Consider the following 21,066-nt stretch of genomic DNA (forward strand, 5'->3'; position numbering starts at 1 on the left):
CCTAGTCTCACTTTATGCCATTGCTGTGTGGGAAATTCCCACGCAGCAATGGCATAAAGTGAGACTAGGGACTTTTTTTTTTTTTTTAAGTGACGGAGGACTACAAGTCCCATCGGGCGATGCCTGCTACCATGACAGTGATTGACACATTAGACAATGATGGGACAGTAGTAGTCCCATCATCCGGCTAATGTGTTGAATGTAAAAAAAAATAAAATTACATGCTACATACATACAACATGCATACTACATACTACATACATGCTACATACATACTACATACATGCTACATTCATACTACATATATACTACATGCAACATACATACTACATATATACTACATGCAACATACATACTACATATATACTACATGCATGCAACATGCATACTACATATATACTACATGCAACATACATACTACATATATACTACATATATATGTAGCAATGGCATAAAGTGAGACTAGGGACTTTTTTTTTTTAAGTGGCGGAGGAATACAGTGCGGAAGGATACCTACCTTCCGTCATTGGATTCCTGCAGCCCGTAGAGAACGGCAGCAACAGCTGATGCTGCAGTTCTCTACCCAAGATCGTCGTGGGACACACTCGTGGACTGCTTCGGATCGTGGGTGAGTATTTTTGTGGTTTGTTATGTTAATATTTATTCCGTAAAAGACAATGGCTTCGGGGAACAATGTGACAAGTATTGGTAAGTATGTTACTCTATGTTATATGTACTGTATGTCTATGTATGTATTGTATGAATGTATTGTATGTAGTATGTATGTAGTATATATGTGGTATGTATGTAGCATGTAGTATGTATGTAGTATGTATGTAGCATGCATGTAGCATGCAATATGTATGTAGCATGCATGTAGTATATATGTAGTATGTATGTAGCATGTAGTATGTATGTAGTATGTATGTGGTATGTATGTAGCATGTAGTATGTATGTAGCATGCATGTAGTATGTATGTAGTATGTATGTAGTATGTATGTAGCATGTAGTATGTATGTAGCATGCATGTAGTATATATGTAGTATGTATGTAGCATGTAGTATGTATGTAGCATGCATGTAGTATATATGTAGTATGTATGTAGCATGTAGTATGTATGTAGTATATATGTAGTATGTATGTAGCATGTAGTATATATGTAGTATGCATGTTGCATGTAGTATATATGTAGTATGCATGTTGCATGCATGTAGTATATATGTAGTATGTATGTAGTATATATGTTGCATGTAGTATATATGTAGTATGCATGTTGCATGCATGTAGTATATATGTAGTATGTATGTTGCATGTAGTATATATGTAGTATGTATGTTGCATGTAGTATATATGTAGTATGCATGTTGCATGTAGTATATATGTAGTATGCATGTTGCATGCATGTAGTATATATGTAGCATGCAGTATGTATGTAGTATATATGTAGTATGTATGTTGCATGTAGTATATATGTAGTATGCATGTTGCATGCATGTAGTATATATGTAGTATGTATGTTGCATGTAGTATATATGTAGTATGTATGTTGCATGTAGTATATATGTAGTATGAATGTAGCATGTATGTAGTATGTATGTAGCATGTATGTAGTATGTAGTATGCATGTTGTATGTATGTAGCATGTATGTAGCATGTAATTTTTTTTTTTTTTTACATTCAACACATTAGCCGGATGATGGGACTACTACTGTCCCATCATTGGCTAATGTGTCAATCACTGTCATGGTAGCAGGCATCGCCCGATGGGACTTGTAGTCCCATCGGACGATGCCTGCACAGACCCCCGAAGCCTGCACAGCCCCCCGGAGCCTGCACAGCCCCCCGGCAGGCCGGCACAGCCCCCCGTCAGGCCGGCACAGCCCCCCGGAGCCTGCACAGCCCCCCGGCAGGCCGGCACAGCCCACCGGAGCCTGCCCAGCCCCCGGCAGGCCGGCACAGACCACCGGAGCCTGCAGAGACCCCCCGGCAGGCCGGCACAGCCCCCCGGCAGGCCGGCACAGACCACCGGAGCCTGCACAGACCCCCTGGCAGGCCGGCACAGCCCCCCGAAAGGCCCGTACAGACCCCAGAGAGGCTGTACAAGGGAAAAACAGGATTTTTCTTATTCCGATACCGGAAGTCCCATAGACTTGAATGGGACTTCCGGTATCGGAATCGGCGATACCGATACTTTTTTTTAAGATCGGCCGATCCATTCCGATCCGATACTTTGAAGTATCGGACGGTATCGCTCAACTCTAGTTACTAGAGATGGGGTGCACCTTACAAAGACTGGAAAACATGTATTTGGAAGTCGCCTTACTACACTCATCAGGAGAGCTTTAACCCCTTCCTGACATCCGACGTACTATCCCGTCCACGGTACCCGGGCCCGTATGACCGTGGACGGGATAGTACGTCTACCGCGATCAGCGGCGCCCACGTGGTGAGCGCCGCTGATCGCGGCCGGGTGTCAGCTGATTATCACAGGACCGCCCCTGACACGTTAACCCCTTGCACACCGAGATCAAACATGATCGCGGTGTACCGGGAGTTAAAGGGAAGCATCGGCAGGGAGGAGGCTCCCTCCGTGCTTCCCTGAGCCCCCCACGGCAGCGCAATGTGCAGCGCTGCTGCGGGGGGCTCCTTTCCTCCAGGCCCCCGAATCCAAGATGGTGACGGGGGCCTTCGGGGGCCTGCAGGAAGCTGGCTTCCTCAGTGTCTGCAAAGCGCAGGCATGAGGAAGCCTTCGGCACTGCCTGTGACAGATCGCTGATCTAATTGAAGAAAGAAAAGCACCACTGTATAATAACGCACACTATCCCCATATAATATTTAGAAGTTTATTAATGCAAAAGAGTTATGCATAAAAACATTAAAAACACACACAGAGACATCCCACAATGTACAATAATAATGAATAAGACACAAAATCATGTATAATGTAATTGCGTATCACAACTAATCCAACCACGGAATGTATCTATACCCTACTGTTGGGCTCATAGGGACCATAAGGTCCTAACATAATTCAGCAAGAAAGGTATAAATCCATCTCAGCAACCTAATATGGATATATGGGCCATGATAAGCCACCTAAATAATCCCCAGGGTGCTGAAAAAACCCTATAAAAGGGTAATGTCCAAGAATAACCAGATCAACACATATACATCCCTATAATGGGATAATACCCCAGGATAAACAAGCTGAACAATGAAACAAAGCCTCAGCAGGCTAGAAACCGTAGAAGGATCAGATAAGTGGGCGCCCTGCCCAGAACCATACCCCACGCGTATCGCTGCAGCATGTGCAGCTTCGTCAGGGGAAGTGTGTAAGTCATGGTCCGAGAAGCTTTAAATACCTTGTTAGAGTCCAAAAAATGGGGGTGCGCGCGCACTGTTCGTTCGTCAGGCATGGCGACCGCATGAAGACCGGCGTCCCGGTCACATGACCAAAATAATAATGGCCGCCACGCATGCGCAGTACACTTCACCTTAACTAGGTATGACAGTCCCACTGCGCCTGCGTCCAGTGGAACGCATAAGGCAGAAAGCCTGCGCCCAACTGGACAACCGCCAATTAAAATGAGGCGCCTTAGAACCATCTAATATTAGACTATGCAGTAAAACGCGCGTCACTCCCGGGAGCAATGTACATAGAACAACCAACATGGACAAGGGACAATGTATAAACATATACATAGGAGGGAAGGAGGACACCAGACAAGACGTACACATATATACACAATAATAGTGAAGAAGTGATTAAAACACCAGACAGGACATACAAATAGGGATTGGTAGGACATAAACCCACAACAGCCACCATAATGTATAAATCGCTATGGACAAAGGCGATTACTGATGAAGATCTAACCTCATCACTAATACCTAATAATCAAAGATCTCCATATCCCGGAGAAAATCCAGATCATAATAAAGGGCCATTTTGTTTTATTTGTGAAATCTAGATCGAAGAAGCAGCAGCCAACACCGCCAATATGAGACCCTAAAGTATGATCCCCATGAGCCCAAAATCCCGAGATACATCTGAAGATATGAGCATCCATAAAGAGAAAGGCAATTGGTTTATCCAAAAAATAGGATTCAAGATCTATAGTACATAATGAAGCATATTGGAAGATCACTTGCCAAATTTATTAGTCAATATATATAAATATTCCATGAGGTGAAAATCCCATTCATCCAATAATCCAAAATCCCATACATCAAGGTTAACCAATCCCATAAGCAGAAGGGGAACAAAATTAAGGCCCAATAATTCCATGGTGCAAATCCGATCAGATCCAGAGGGACCATAATTCCTATTCGTACTGATTTCCAAAGAGGATAGTCACCTAGGGGAAGAAGGGAAGAAAGGGTAAGATGAATATTCAACCCAAAAACCCCGTAAAGAGGAACTCTTCATTCAAGCCCCCTGGGTTTAACGAATTCAAATTAAAAATCCATCGTGACTCCAGTTGTAAAAGTCGTTTCCTGGGTGAGCCCCCTCTAATCGACACTAATATTTTCTCCAAACCCACCACCCTGGCATTGGCAATCTTCCCAGCATGGTGGGTCAAGAAATGGGCTGCCACAGACGTCAAGGTCTTACCCTTTGCATGATCAACTCGCGCCAAATTGATTGTTGAAAAATGTTTCTGTATTCTTCGACGTAACTCCTGGGAAGTCTGCCCAACATATACCTGATGACACGGACAAATCAATGCATAGATCACACAGCTAGTTTTACAATTGATGTATGACCTTAACCCATGTCTAGTTCCATCCCCTGGATTAACAAAATGATCTCTAGTGGGAAGCATATAAGGGCAAATATTGCAGTCGCCACACGCAAAAGAGCCCCTAAGTGTTATTCCCCTACCCAACCCAACAGTGGGTCTCATGTAGTGACTCTTAGTAAGGATATCCTTAAAATTTGGAGCCCTTCTTGCTGTTATGCAAGGACGCTCTGACACCAAAGCGGCTGTCTGCAAGTCCGTAGTAAGAATACCCCAATGCCTCCCAAGTGTCTCTCTCACCTGTGACCATTGGCTATTATATTGTGTGATGAACCGGAGCCCCGATTCTCGCACCCTAGTACGTGTGGTCAAAAGTGAGTCCTGTGTGCATCCACTTGCTCGCTGATATGCTCGCGAAATACTCCCCTTAGGATAATTTCTCTTCTTGAAACGTTTCGTAAGGCATAAAGCCTCCTCCCGGAACACCTCATCCGAAGTACAATTTCTCCGCGTTCTTAAAAATTGCCCCACAGGTATTCCATTTCTAGTATGGGCTGGATGGAAACTCGTGTAATCCAACAGACTGTTTGTGGCCGTGGGTTTCCTAAACAGTCTCGTAGTAATGCCCCCATTTACATTTGATACCAAAAGGTCCAAGAAGGTAACTGAAATAGAGGACACTGTATAAGTCAACACGATATTATACGGATTGGAATTCAATGATTCCATAAAACAATCACATTCCTCTACTGTGCCGGTCCATATGAAGAAAATGTCGTCGATAAAGCGCGACCAATGTCGCACTTTATCCCTAAATCCCTCCATGTGATATACCCGGGTAGCCTCCCACCAACCAAGAAACAAATTCGCCAATACCGGGGCACATCTAGCCCCCATGGCCACGCCAGAGATCAAAGATCAAACCACAGGTGATTGATGGTCTTGATCAGACGGACCGTCAGGTGTTACAGGACCTAATGGATCTTTTGCAAGAGGATTCGAATACTGGTAATAATCGTTCCCATATAAGAATAAGTCGATGGTAGCTCCACCTTTTTCCCTGGTTCCATCTATTAGGGGTTTTTTTGAACTCGTTAAAAAAGATTTTTTGGCTATCCCTGCTAAATCACGATATATCGATAATTTACATGCTGGGGAAAGATCAGCCTTGGATAGTTTGAGGTCCAATAAACTTTTTGTGATTAAGGAGGCTGATAAGGGTGGCAATGTGGTCTTGTGGCCACATGAATTGTACCAGGAGGAAGCCTCTCGTCAATTGAGTAATGGTCATTTTTATAAAAAATTGCCATCAGACCCTACAGGACCCTTCTCAGCCAAATTTAGAAGGTTATTGGATAGGGCATTTGAATTAGGGATTATCAACAAAAAGGAGTTGGAATTTTTATGGGTGGAGCACCCTGTAATACCTACCTTTTACATGTTGCCTAAGGTTCATAAAGATCTTGTGAGACCCCCGGGTAGACCCATTGTTGCCAGCATAGGGAGTCTGTGTGAGAAGGCATCAATTTATGTAGACTATTTTTTGCAGCCCATAGTGAAGGGGCTACCTTCCTATACTCAGGATACCTCCCATTTTATTAAGAAATGTCGTGATGTGGTTCTAACATCCGGGGCCTTGTTGGTTACCTGTGATGTGGAATCACTATATTCCAACATTGATCATTCTGATGGTATCACGGCGGTTTTGTTTTTTCTTGATCAGGCAATACAATCCGACAGGATGCATGATTCATTTATTGTGGATCTATTGGGCTTCATTATGAAACACAACTTTTTCATTTTTGATAGATCATACTATCTTCAGATCTCTGGCGTGGCCATGGGGGCTAGATGTGCCCCGGTATTGGCGAATTTGTTTCTTGGTTGGTGGGAGGCTACCCGGGTATATCACATGGAGGGATTTAGGGATAAAGTGCGACATTGGTCGCGCTTTATCGACGACATTTTCTTCATATGGACCGGCACAGTAGAGGAATGTGATTGTTTTATGGAATCATTGAATTCCAATCCGTATAATATCGTGTTGACTTATACAGTGTCCTCTATTTCAGTTACCTTCTTGGACCTTTTGGTATCAAATGTAAATGGGGGCATTACTACGAGACTGTTTAGGAAACCCACGGCCACAAACAGTCTGTTGGATTACACGAGTTTCCATCCAGCCCATACTAGAAATGGAATACCTGTGGGGCAATTTTTAAGAACGCGGAGAAATTGTACTTCGGATGAGGTGTTCCGGGAGGAGGCTTTATGCCTTACGAAACGTTTCAAGAAGAGAAATTATCCTAAGGGGAGTATTTCGCGAGCATATCAGCGAGCAAGTGGATGCACACAGGACTCACTTTTGACCACACGTACTAGGGTGCGAGAATCGGGGCTCCGGTTCATCACACAATATAATAGCCAATGGTCACAGGTGAGAGAGACACTTGGGAGGCATTGGGGTATTCTTACTACGGACTTGCAGACAGCCACTTTGGTGTCAGAGCGTCCTTGCATAACAGCAAGAAGGGCTCCAAATTTTAAGGATATCCTTACTAAGAGTCACTACATGAGACCCACTGTTGGGTTGGGTAGGGGAATAACACTTAGGGGCTCTTTTGCGTGTGGCGACTGCAATATTTGCCCTTATATGCTTCCCACTAGAGATCATTTTGTTAATCCAGGGGATGGAACTAGACATGGGTTAAGGTCATACATCAATTGTAAAACTAGCTGTGTGATCTATGCATTGATTTGTCCGTGTCATCAGGTATATGTTGGGCAGACTTCCCAGGAGTTACGTCGAAGAATACAGAAACATTTTTCAACAATCAATTTGGCGCGAGTTGATCATGCAAAGGGTAAGACCTTGACGTCTGTGGCAGCCCATTTCTTGACCCACCATGCTGGGAAGATTGCCAATGCCAGGGTGGTGGGTTTGGAGAAAATATTAGTGTCGATTAGAGGGGGCTCACCCAGGAAACGACTTTTACAACTGGAGTCACGATGGATTTTTAATTTGAATTCGTTAAACCCAGGGGGCTTGAATGAAGAGTTCCTCTTTACGGGGTTTTTGGGTTGAATATTCATCTTACCCTTTCTTCCCTTCTTCCCCTAGGTGACTATCCTCTTTGGAAATCAGTACGAATAGGAATTATGGTCCCTCTGGATCTGATCGGATTTGCACCATGGAATTATTGGGCCTTAATTTTGTTCCCCTTCTGCTTATGGGATTGGTTAACCTTGATGTATGGGATTTTGGATTATTGGATGAATGGGATTTTCACCTCATGGAATATTTATATATATTGACTAATAAATTTGGCAAGTGATCTTCCAATATGCTTCATTATGTACTATAGATCTTGAATCCTATTTTTTGGATAAACCAATTGCCTTTCTCTTTATGGATGCTCATATCTTCAGATGTATCTCGGGATTTTGGGCTCATGGGGATCATACTTTAGGGTCTCATATTGGCGGTGTTGGCTGCTGCTTCTTCGATCTAGATTTCACAAATAAAACAAAATGGCCCTTTATTATGATCTGGATTTTCTCCGGGATATGGAGATCTTTGATTATTAGGTATTAGTGATGAGGTTAGATCTTCATCAGTAATCGCCTTTGTCCATAGCGATTTATACATTATGGTGGCTGTTGTGGGTTTATGTCCTACCAATCCCTATTTGTATGTCCTGTCTGGTGTTTTAATCACTTCTTCACTATTATTGTGTATATATGTGTACGTCTTGTCTGGTGTCCTCCTTCCCTCCTATGTATATGTTTATACATTGTCCCTTGTCCATGTTGGTTGTTCTATGTACATTGCTCCCGGGAGTGACGCGCGTTTTACTGCATAGTCTAATATTAGATGGTTCTAAGGCGCCTCATTTTAATTGGCGGTTGTCCAGTTGGGCGCAGGCTTTCTGCCTTATGCGTTCCACTGGACGCAGGCGCAGTGGGACTGTCATACCTAGTTAAGGTGAAGTGTACTGCGCATGCGTGGCGGCCATTATTATTTTGGTCATGTGACCGGGACGCCGGTCTTCATGCGGTCGCCATGCCTGACGAACGAACAGTGCGCGCGCACCCCCATTTTTTGGACTCTAACAAGGTATTTAAAGCTTCTCGGACCATGACTTACACACTTCCCCTGACGAAGCTGCACATGCTGCAGCGATACGCGTGGGGTATGGTTCTGGGCAGGGCGCCCACTTATCTGATCCTTCTACGGTTTCTAGCCTGCTGAGGCTTTGTTTCATTGTTCAGCTTGTTTATCCTGGGGTATTATCCCATTATAGGGATGTATATGTGTTGATCTGGTTATTCTTGGACATTACCCTTTTATAGGGTTTTTTCAGCACCCTGGGGATTATTTAGGTGGCTTATCATGGCCCATATATCCATATTAGGTTGCTGAGATGGATTTATACCTTTCTTGCTGAATTATGTTAGGACCTTATGGTCCCTATGAGCCCAACAGTAGGGTATAGATACATTCCGTGGTTGGATTAGTTGTGATACGCAATTACATTATACATGATTTTGTGTCTTATTCATTATTATTGTACATTGTGGGATGTCTCTGTGTGTGTTTTTAATGTTTTTATGCATAACTCTTTTGCATTAATAAATTTCTAAATATTATATGGGGATAGTGTGCGTTATTATACAGTGGTGCTTTTCTTTCTTCAATTGTTTCAGTGTTTATTCCACTGCAACGGCACCTACCCTCTATATATTGCATAATATATTGCACAGATTGTGCGCCCCGGCCTTGTTGTTTGTTATTAGATCGCTGATCTGTCACAGTGATCTGTGATGTGACAGATCAGCGATCTGTCACAGGACAGTGATGTCCCACCTGGGACTATGTAATAAAGTAAAAAAAAAATTTTAAAAAAATGTAAAAATAAATTTAGAAAAATCGCCAATTAGTAAAAAAAAAAAAAAATATTCCCCAATAAATTCATTTTTTGAAAATAATAAAAAAAAACAACAATAAAAGTACACATATTAGGTATCGCCGCGTCCGTAACGACCTGCCCTATAAAACTGTCCCATTAGTTAACCCCTTTAGCGAACCCCTTAAAAAATAAAAATAAAAAACGAAGCAGAAAATAATGATTTATTATCATACCGCCAAACAAAAAGTGTAATAACGCGCGATCAAAAAGACGCATATAAATATCCATGGTACCGCTGAAAACGTCATCTTGTCCCGAAAAAAACGAGCTGCAACACAGCATCATCAGCGAAAAAATAAAAAAGTTATAGCTCGCAGAATAAAGCAATGCAAAAATAACTATTTTTTATATAAAATAGTTTTCATTGCATAAAACCGACAAAACATAAAAAAACTACATAAATGAGGTATCGCTGTAACCGTACTGACCCAAAAAATAAAACCGCTTTATCAATTTTACCGCACGCGGAACGGTGTAAACGCACCCCCCCCAAAAGAAATTCATGAAACGCTGGTTTTTGTTCATTCTGCGCCCCAAAAATTGGAATAAAAAGCGATCAAAAAATGTCACATGCCCGAAAATGGTACCAATAAAAACGTCACCTCGTCCCGCAAAAAATAAGACCTCACATGACTCGGTGGGTCAAAATACGGAAAAATTATAGCTCTCAATATGTGGTGATGCAAAAACTATTTTTACAATAAAAAGCGTCTTTTAGCGTGCGACAGCTGCCAAACATAAAAACCGCCACAAATAGTAAATCAAACCCCCCGTTATCACCCCATTAGTTAGGGAAAAATAATAAAATAAAAAAATGTATTTATTTCCATTTTTCCATTAGGGCTAGGGTTAGGGCCACGGTTAGGGCTAGGGTTAGGGTTAGGGTTAGGGCTAGGGTTAGGGCTAGGGTTAGGGTTAGGGCTAGGGTTAGGGCTAGGGCTGAGATTAGGGATAGGGGTGTGTTGGGGTTCGGGTTGGAGTTAGAATTGGGGGTTTCCACTGTTTGGGCACATCAGGGGCTCTCCAAATGCAACATTGCGTCTGATCTCAATTTCAGCCAATTCTGAGTTGATAAAGTCATATGGTGCTCCTTCCCTTCCAAGCTCTGCCATGCGCCCAAACAGCCTACTCAGGACAAATTGCAAAACAATTTTTGGGGTCCAATTTCTCCGGTTACCCTTAGGAAAATAAAAATTTGGGGGCAAAAATATCATTTTTGTGGAAAAAAATGATTTTTTTATTTTCACGTCCGAGCGTTATAAACTTCTGTGAAGCACTTGGGGGTTCAAAGTGCTCACCACACATCTAGATAAGTTCCGTGGGGGGTCTAGTGTCCAAAATGGGGTCACTTGTGGGGAGTTTCAATAGTTTAGGTACATCAGGGGCTCTCCAAACGCACATGACACCCGCAGACCATTCCATCAAAGTCTGCATTCCAAAACGTCACTACTTCCCTTCCGAGCCCTGACGTGTGTCCATACAGTAGTTTTCTCCCACATATGGGGTGTCAGCGTACTCATGACAAATTGGACAACAACTTTTGGGGTCCAATTTCTCCTGTTACCCTTGGGAAAATAAAAAAAATGGTGACTAAAAGATCATGTTTGTGGAAAAAATACGAATTTTTTATTTTCACGCCCGGGCGTTATAAACTTCTGTGAAGCACTGGGGGGTTCAAAGTGCTCACCACACATCTAGATAAATTCCTTGGGGGGTCTAGTTTACAAAATGGTGTCATTTGTGGGGGGTTTCCACTGTTTAGGTACATCAGGGGTTTTCCAATCGCGACATCGTGTCCGATCTCAATTCCAGCCAAAAACGTCAAATGGCGCTGCTTCCCTTCCGAGCTCTGCCATGTGCCCAAATAGTGGTTTACCCCCACATGTGGGGTATCAGCGTACTCAGGACAAATTGCACAATAACTTGTAGGGTGCTGTTACCCTTGGAAAAATAAGAATTGAGGGTGAAAAGATCATTTTTGTGGAAAAAATATGATTTTTTAATTGTACGGCTTTATGTTATAAACTTCTGTGAAGCCCTTGGGGGTTCAAAGTTCTCACCACACATCTAGATAAGTTCCTTATGGGGTCTAGTTTCCAAAATGGTGTCATTTGTGGGGGGTTTCCACTGTTTTGGTACATCAGGGGTTTTCCAATCGCGACATGATGTCCGATCTCAATTCCAGCCAAAAACGTCAAATGGCGCTGCTTCCCTTCCAAGCTCTGCCATGCACCCAAATAGTGGTTTACCCCCACATGTGGGGTATCAGCATACTCAGGACAAATTGCACAATAACTTTGAGGGTCCTGTTACCCTTGGGAAAATAAAAATTGGGGTGAAAAGATCATTTTTGTGGAAAAAATATGATTTTTTAATTGTACCGCTGTACGTTATAAACTTCTGTAAAGCCCTTGTGGGTTCAAAGTTCTCACCAAATATCTAGATAAGTTCCTTGGGGGGTCTAGTTTCCAAAATGGGGTCACTTGTAGGGGGTTTCCACTGTTTAGGTACATCAGGGACTCTCCAAACGTGACATGGCGTCCGATCTGAATTCCAGCCAATTTTGCATTGAAAAAGTCAAACGGCGCTCCTTCCATTCTGAGCTCTGCCATGCGCCGAAACAGTCGTTCCCCCCCACAAATCAGGTATCAGCGTACTCAGGACAAATTGCACAATAACTTTTGCAGTCCAATTTCTCCTGTTACCCTTGGTAAAATAAAAAAAATTGAACCTGAATATTTTTTTTGTGAAAAAAAGTTAGATGTTCATTTCTTTTTAAATATTCAAAAAAATTCCTGTGACGCACCTAATGGGTTAATAAACTTCTTGAATGTGGTTTTGAGCACCTTAAGGGGTTCAGTTTTTAGAATGGTGTCACTTTTGGGTATTTTCTATCATATAGACCCCTCAAAGTGGCTTCAAATGTGATGTGGTCCTAAAAATAAAATGGTGTTGTAAAAATGAGAAATCGCTGGTCAAATTTTAACCCTTATAACTTCCTAACAAAAAAAAATTTGGGTTCCAAAATTGTGCTGATGTAAAGTAACCATGTGGGAAATGTTACTTATCAAGTTTTTTGTGTGCCGTATCTCTGTGATTTAAGGGCATAAAAATTCAAAGTTGGAAAATTGCGAAATTTTCAAAATTTTTGCCAAATTTCCATTTTTTTCACAAATAAACGCAAGTTATTTGAATGAAATTTTACCACTAACATGAAGTACAATATGTCTCGAGAAAACAATATCAGAATCACCGGGATCAATGGAAGCGTTCCAGAGTTATGACCTCATAAAGGAACAGTGGTCAGAATTGTAAAAACTGGCCCGGTCATGAACGTGCAAACCACCCTTGGGGGTGAAGGGGTTAAACTACTTTAGAACAATGTGGGAAGGGAAGCAAAAGGCCAGAAAAAGCCATACACCTGACAGATACTTTTGAGAACTCTGCTATTAGAAGTGGAAAGGAAGAACAAAGACAAAAAAAATCTAAATAAAAATATTTTAGGAAGAGAAACCAATCACAAACTATAATGTTTCTATACAAATGCACAAAGCATGGGCAAGGAGAATTTGAACTACTAACACAGGAGAAGAAATGTGATGTCATTGGAATCACTGAACTTGGTGGGACGATACACATGATTGGAATACAAGGCTAGAAAAATACAACTTATTTGCAAGAAACAGACTTGATAAACGAGGAGGTGTCGCATTGTATGTTAGAAAAGCATAGATTTGCACAGAGATTGAAGCTTCAGAGGCTGGGAGTTCTGTGGAAACTGGGTAAGAATAAAAGGAGAGAACAACGGAAAGGACACCATTGTAAGCATTTATTACAGGCTGCCTGTGCAAGCTGAAGATATAGATGAACTCTTTATGCATCAAATGGCCAAGTTCTCCAAAAAATATGACATAGTGGTCATGGGAGATTTCAATTATCCAGACATTTGTTGGGAATCTCTCTCAGGCAAAACTAACAGGTTAAGCAAATTGTTATCCTCTCTTGCTGACAACTTTATTTTCCAAAAGGTAGGGGAGAAAACAAGGGGATCTGCTACCTTGGATCCAATCCTTATAAACAGGGAGGAAGTGGTTGAGTAGGTAAGAGTGGCTGGGACCCTAGGAGGTGGCGACCATGCTATTTTAGAATTTTGGATAACTAGAGGAGGAAGACCTGTGAAGACTCAGACTTCAAGGTTAGATTTCAGAAAGGCAGAATTTAAGGGACTCAGAAAGAGAATCACAGGGATCCAATGGCTGGATATCCTTAAGGACAATAATGTCCAGGAAGGATGGAAAATCTTGAAAAATGAGATTCTCAAATCACAATCATTAACAATTCCAAAAAGAGTTAAAAATACAAAGCGTTTAAGGAAACTAGGATAGATGAACACAGAACTTAAACACATGCTAAAAAGGAATAAATAAATGTTTATCAAATGGAAAGAGAGAGGCATATCTACAGTAGAATATATTGCTGTCTGCAGAACCTGCAGGGCATGAATCAGATTACTAAAGCTACCAATGAATTAAGGCTTGCAACAGACATCAAAAGCAATAAAAAGGATTTTGGGGATATGTCAAAAGTAAAAGAAAAGTCAAAGATGCTATAGGATTTTTACAGGATGAAAATGATGAAATGATAAGAAAGGATGTTGAGAGAGACGAATTTTTAAATTCCTATTTTGAATCTGTTTTCTCTCAGAAAGGAAAAGTTACATCAATCCAAGATATCTATAAATGGAAAGATAGTGAGGAAACACTTAGCTAGCATAAATGAATTCAAGTCTCCAGGTCCAGATGAATTACACCCCAGAGTACTGAAGGAAATAGCAGAAGAAATTTTTGAACCACTCTCCATAATCTTTGAAAATTCTTGGAGAACAGCAGAAGTCCCAGAAGACTGGAGAAGAGCAAATTTTGTTCCTATCTTCAAAAAGGGGAAGAAGGTGGACCCAGGGAAGCATAGGTCGGTGATTCTGACTTCTATACCAGGAAAGATCTTTGAAGAAAATATTAAACAACATGTATATAAGTACCTGGATAAGAATGACGTAATTAGCCAGAGTCAGTATGGGTTTGTAACTAATAAGTCATGTCAGACTAACTTAATTTCCTTCTATGACAGAATCACTGACTGGGTGGATCAAGGAAATGCTGTAGATATAGTATAACTTGACTTCAGCAAAGCATTTGACAAAGTATCTCACTCCATCCTTATTGAAAAAATGACTAAGTATGGAATGGACAAGGCAACTGCTAGGTGAATTCATGATTGGCTTAGTGATCAGACCCAAAGAGTGGTCGTAAATGGGTGCACATCCAGTTGGAAGAATGTCTCAAGTGGGGTACCACAGGGCTCTGTCCTAGGCCTTGTATTGTTCAACATCTTTATCAATGATTTAGATGAAGGAATTGAGGGTACACTGATTAAATTTGCTGATTACACAAAGCTAGGAGGCATAGCTAATACTAAAGAAGAGAAAGAGAGGATTCAAAAAGATATAAATAAATTGGAGCAGTGGGCAGCAACTAACAGAATGGTTTTTAACAGGGAAAAATGTAAAGTACTACATCTGGGCAATAAAAATGAAAAAAACAGAAACAGAATGGGAGGAATAGGGCTAAGAAATAGCACATGTGAAAAAGACTTGGGTATACTAATAGATCATAAACTGAACATGAGTCAACAGTGTGATGCAGCAGCAAAAAAGGCAGATGCAGTTCTGGGATGTATTAATAATGTAGAAGCATACAGTCTAGATCACGTGAAGTCATTATTGCCCTCTACTCCTCTTTGGTCAGACCTCATTTGAAATACTGTGTCGAGTTTTGGGCACCACATTTTAATAAAGACATCAACAAACTGGAGCAAGTTCAGAAAAGAGCGACCAGAATGGTGACCGGTCTGCAAACCCTGTCTTATGAGGAAAGGTTGCAGGATTTGGGAATGTTTAGCTTGCAAAAAAGAAGACTGAGAGGAGACTTAATAGCTGTCTACAAAAATCTCAAGGGCTGTCACATTGTAGAAGGATCATCTATATTCTCATTTGTACAAGGAAAGACTAGAAGCAATGGGATGTAATTGAATGATAGGAGATTAGATATCAGAAAAAATTTTTTGACAGGGTGATCAATGAGTGACTGACTGACTGCCACAAGAGGTGGTGAGTTCTCCTTCCATGGGACAGACATTGGTCTGGGATGATTTAGTGAATCCTGCTTTGGGCAGGGGGTTGGACCAGATGGCCCAGGAGGTCCCTTCCAACTCTACCATTCTATGATTCTGTGAATCAGTTTTGCAAGTTCTCCCACTTAAAAAGATGAGAGAGGTCTGTAATTGACATCATAGGTATACCACAACTATGAGAGTCAAAATGAGAAAACAAATCTAGAAAATCACCTTGTCTGATTTGGCAAGATTTATTTTGAACATTGTGGTGGAAAATAAGAATCACACATCTATACTAAATAGTAACAAGCACAATTGGTAGGTATACCAGCTATTCACAGGGGTATTGATAAAGATATCATTAAATAACAAGAATAAGAATATTAGTTTAGAAGAATAACAAATCATCGGGACAATTTAACACAGTATATCAGTATATCATAGAAAAAATACATATTATCACAATATAATATCCCAGGAAAAATATTAAACACCATAATTAGCTCAGTACATGGTCTTCATTGCTTATACTAACTCCGTGTCATAAGGAACTCTGCTCACGATCAACTTGGGGTCTGATATGTGCAAAATGGGGCATATTTAAAAATGTGTTATTTTGGCACAAATTAACCCCTTAGCGACCGCCGATATGCCTTTTAACTGTGGCAATTAAGGGTACTAAAACCACAGCGCACAGACAAATCGCACAACAACTGTGGGTGTATGATTTCTCCTGTTACCCTTGTAAAAATAAAAATTTGGGGGCGAAAAGATCATTTTTGTGGAAAAAAAATGGATTTTTTATTTTCACGGCTCTACGTTATAAACTTCTGTGAAGCACTTGAAGGTTCAAAGTGCTCACCACGCATCTAGATAAGTTCCTTAATGGGTCTAGTTTCCAAAATGGGGTCACTTGTTGGAGGTTTCCACTGTTTAGGCCCATCAGGGGCTCTGCAAACGCAACATGATGCCCATAGACCATTCCATCAAAGTCTGCATTCCAAAATGGCACTCCTTCCCTTCCAAGCTCTCCCATGCACCCATGCAACCAAATAGTGGTTCCCCCCACATAAGGGGTATCAGCGTACTCAGGACAAATCGCACAATAACTGTGGGTGTATGATTTCTCCTGTTACCCTTGTAAAAATAAAAATTTGGGGGCGAAAAGATCATTTTTGTGAAAAAAAATGGATTTCTTATTTTCACGGCTCTACGTTATAAACTTCTGTGAAGCACTTGAAGGCTCAAAGTGCTCACCACTCATCTAGATAAGTTCCTTCATGGGTCTAGTTTCCAAAATGGGGTCACTTGTTGGAGTTTTCCACTGTTTAGGCACATTAAGGGCTCTCCGAACGCAACATGTCATCCGATCTCAATTCTACGTTGAAAAAGTAAAACGGCGCTCCATCCCTTGCGAGCTCTGCCGTGTGCTGAAAAAGTGGTTTACCCCCACATATGGGGTATCGGCATATTCAGGAGAAATTGTACAACAAATTTTGTGGTTGATTTTCTCTTTTAACACTTGTGAAAATAAAAAAAAATTGGTTCTGAAGTAAATTTTTTGCAAAACAAAGTTAAATGTTAATTTTTTCCTTACACATTGCTTTAGTTCCTGTGAAGCACTTAAAGGGTTAATAAACTTCTTGAATGTGGTTTTGAGCACTTTGAGGGGTCTAGTTTTTAGAATGGTGTCACTTTTGGGTATTTTCTGTCATGTACACCCCTCAAAATGACTTTAAATATGATGTGGTCCCTAAAAAAAATGGTTTTGTAAATTTTGTTGTAAAAGTGTGAAATCGCTGGTCAAATTTTAACCCTTATAACTTCCTAACAAAAAAAATTTTTGCTTCCAAAATTGTGGTGATGTAAAGTAGACATGTGGGAAATGTTATTTATTAATACATTTTTGTGACACATCTCTCTGATTTAAGGGCATAAAAATGTAAAGTTTTAAAATTGCTAAATTTTCAAAATTTTTGCCATATTTCCATTTTTTTCATAAATAAACACAAGACTTATCGAAGAACTTTTACCACTAACATGAAGTACAATATGTCACCAAAAAACAGTCTCAGAATCAGCAGGATTCATTAAAGCGTTCCAGAGTTATAACCTCATAAAGGGACAGTGGTCAGAATTGTACAAATTGGCCTGGTCATTAAGCTGCAAACTGGCTCTGTCGCTAAGGCTACTTTCACACATCCGGTGTGTGGGGTCCGGCGGAGTGCGGCAAAAAGCCGGGCTGCCGGATCCGGCCTGCAGCCGTGACACCGGATGTGTATGCGGCGAGAGATATGGCTCAGACATTATTTAAAGGAGCCGCAGGACGAGGTGGACAGAGGCAGCCGATGAGAGACAGCTGCTGAAAGGGAGGGGAGGGGAGGGGAGGAGAGGAGAGGATAGAAGAGGGGAGGGGAGGGGAGAGGGGGGTGGAGAGAGAGAGACATGGGGGTTAACACTTAGTGTCCAGGCGAGAGAATCTCTCTCTCTTGCCGGGCACTTGTGGGGTTAACCCCACAGAGAGATCTCTCTCTCTCACCCAGACTCTGTGAATGTTAACCCCACAAGTGCCCGGCGAGAGAGATCTCTCACAAGTGTCCGGGTGACAGAGAGAGATCTCTCTCTCGCCGGGCACTTGTGGGGTTAACATTCACAGAGTCCGGGCATGCGCAGTGGAAAAAGCCGGTCCGGCGCTGACAAAAAACGTTGCAGGGAACGTTTTTTGCAGATGCCGGACGGCTAATTTATGCCGTGTCCGGCAACAACAGGACACGACGCATAACCATCCGGCATGATGCGGCGACCATGAAAGCTTATGGGACAAAACCGGATCCGGTGCTGGATCCGGTTATTAAAAATTTCGCCGCATCGTGCCGGATTACTAAAGCCGGATGTATGAAAGAGGCCTAAGGGGTTAATACTTATCAGTGTATATTATTAAAAGATCCCATTTTTATTTTGGAAACCATATAATGATATAACATTTTCATTATGGGAAAAACAGTGTGAAAGAATTAAATTTCTGTTTAAAAGGGCAAACCTTTGATATAGCTCATCATCTTCTCCTCCCCAGCCCCAAAACATGTTGGAGAAACCATTCACTTTCAAGAACTGCTCCTTTGTGAAAGCCACTACTCCTCCAAACAATGTCTTGTATTGTAACCTGAAAGTATATAACACATAACACAAGGTTAACAATGATCAAATATGTGTATGTTTCACCCTCTATCTGTATCATTTAAATAACAGCAGGACATTTTCTCAGCTTTACATTCTCTGGAAAGTTAGAACTTAACAATTAGTAATCATACTTTGGAATGATCACAAAATACTGTAATAAATAACAAGATGGTTACGGAGAATTTGACAGCTTGGTATTCTTATGCAATCTATGCAGATTGAGAGTATTTTACTTTGTTGGAAAAGATTCACTAGAGATGAGCGCATCCAATTTTTGGGAATATATTGGACTCAGCAAATTTGAAAAATTTGCCCTATTTTTTTCACGAATCGTCAAAAATGCACCTCCACTCCACTCTCCGCCATTGCAACAGCAAATCAGAAGGCTCACATAACCTCAGATGTGACTTTCATAGTTATTATTAGAAAAAAGCGGGGGATGAAGCAGTCATTTTGGGCTGAATCTGCTTTTTGGAATGATGTCACATCTCACAGTTTAGCAATACAGATAGGAAGGGAAAGTCATCAAACAATTGACAAATTGAAACAGTGTACTTTGTATAGGAAAGCTGGCAGAAGTGATTGATCAGAATAATGACTATATAATAGTGCAGCTTAAAACTGCATATCAGTTACACTTTTTCTTTCTTTTCATTCTTACTGCAGAATCATGCCAACAAGGAAAGGAAAAATAAAACTTACACTTAGGGATGAGCGAGTATACTCATTAGGATTCGGTACTCGGTGAGTAATGCAATGCTGTACTCGCGGTACTCGAATCCGGGCGAGTATTTCACTACTCGCCTCGCAATATTCGACACAGCCTGCACAGGCCCCGCACAGCCCATCACAGTCCCCGCACAGTCCATCACAGTCCTCGCACAGCCCAGGACAGTCCCACACAGCCCGGCACAATCCCTGCACAGCCCAGCACAGTCCCGCACAGCACGGCATAGTCCCCACACAGTACCTGCAAAGCCCAACACAGTCCCGCACAGGCCAGCACAGTCCCACACAGGCCTACATAGTCCTGCACAGGCCAACACAGTCCCACACAGCCCGGCATAGTCACCATACAGTACCTGCAAAGCCCAGCACAGTCCCGCACAGCCCGGCACAGTCTTCGCACAGGCCAGCAGAGCCCCCGCCCAGTCCAGCACACACACACACAGCCCATTACTCGCATTTCCCATAGACTTACATTGGACTCGCTACTAATGTTGAGCATTCCGATACCACAAATATCGGGTATCGGACGATATTCGCGGTATCGGAATTCCGATACCGAGTACCGATATTTTTACAATATCGAATACTGGAATCGGAAGTTCCCATAATGCTATCAGCCAGTTGTCTTAGCCATGTTAACTAATGGCATGTCTGTGATTGGCTGCTGAAATGATGTCATCATGATGTGCGGTCTGTGCGGGCCTGCCGGGGGTCTGTGCAGGCCTGCTGGGGGTCTGTACGGGCTGCCGGGGGTCTGTGCGGGCTGCCGGGGGTCTGTGCGGGCCTGTTGGGGGTCTGTACGGGCCTGCCGGGGTTGTGTGTGTGTGTGCAGGCATCGTCCAATGGGACTACAAGTCCCATCGGGCTATGCCTGCTACAATGACAGTGATTGACACATTAGCCAATGATGGGACAGTAGTAATCCCATCATCCTGCTAATGTGTTGAATGTAAAAAAAAACATACATACTTCATACATACATGCTACATACATACTACATATATACTACATTCATACAACATACATACATACTACATACATACATAATATATATTACATTCATACAACATACATGCATACTACATTCATACAGCATACATACATACTACATACATACTACATTCATACAACATACATACTACATACAGCATACATACATACTACATATATACTACATTCATACAACATACATTCATACTACATACATACTTCATATATACTACATTCATACAACATACATACTACATACATACTACATACAAACATACTACAT

At 41.7% G+C, this 21,066-nt stretch overlaps 1 protein-coding gene and 2 long non-coding RNA genes across 3 annotated transcripts in view; 1 reads left to right on the plus strand and 2 right to left on the minus strand.

The window, feature by feature from the left end:
• The window catches only part of LOC141048801 (beta-1,4-galactosyltransferase 1-like), a 321,075-nt gene that overhangs the window by 77,889 nt on the left and 222,120 nt on the right, over positions 1-21,066 (minus strand). The window contains exon 5 of the mRNA XM_073544807.1: positions 18,925-19,047. Coding sequence (XP_073400908.1) covers positions 18,925-19,047 — 123 coding nt within the window. The remainder of the gene's footprint in view (positions 1-18,924; positions 19,048-21,066) is intronic.
• On the minus strand, positions 2,890-5,439 carry LOC141048795 (uncharacterized). Its single transcript, XR_012220151.1, has 3 exons — positions 5,044-5,439; positions 4,617-4,707; positions 2,890-4,359 (listed from the first exon to the last, which is right to left on the minus strand). It is a non-coding gene; the product is annotated as an uncharacterized lncRNA (long non-coding RNA).
• Positions 5,563-10,182, plus strand: LOC141048789 (uncharacterized). Its single transcript, XR_012220148.1, has 4 exons — positions 5,563-5,751; positions 6,816-7,180; positions 7,517-7,607; positions 7,865-10,182. It is a non-coding gene; the product is annotated as an uncharacterized lncRNA (long non-coding RNA).

Source organism: Dendrobates tinctorius, unplaced genomic scaffold (genome assembly GCF_039654945.1).
Source record: "Dendrobates tinctorius isolate UK_male_01 unplaced genomic scaffold, ASM3965494v1 ptg000011l, whole genome shotgun sequence".
NCBI lineage: Eukaryota > Metazoa > Chordata > Amphibia > Anura > Dendrobatidae > Dendrobates > Dendrobates tinctorius.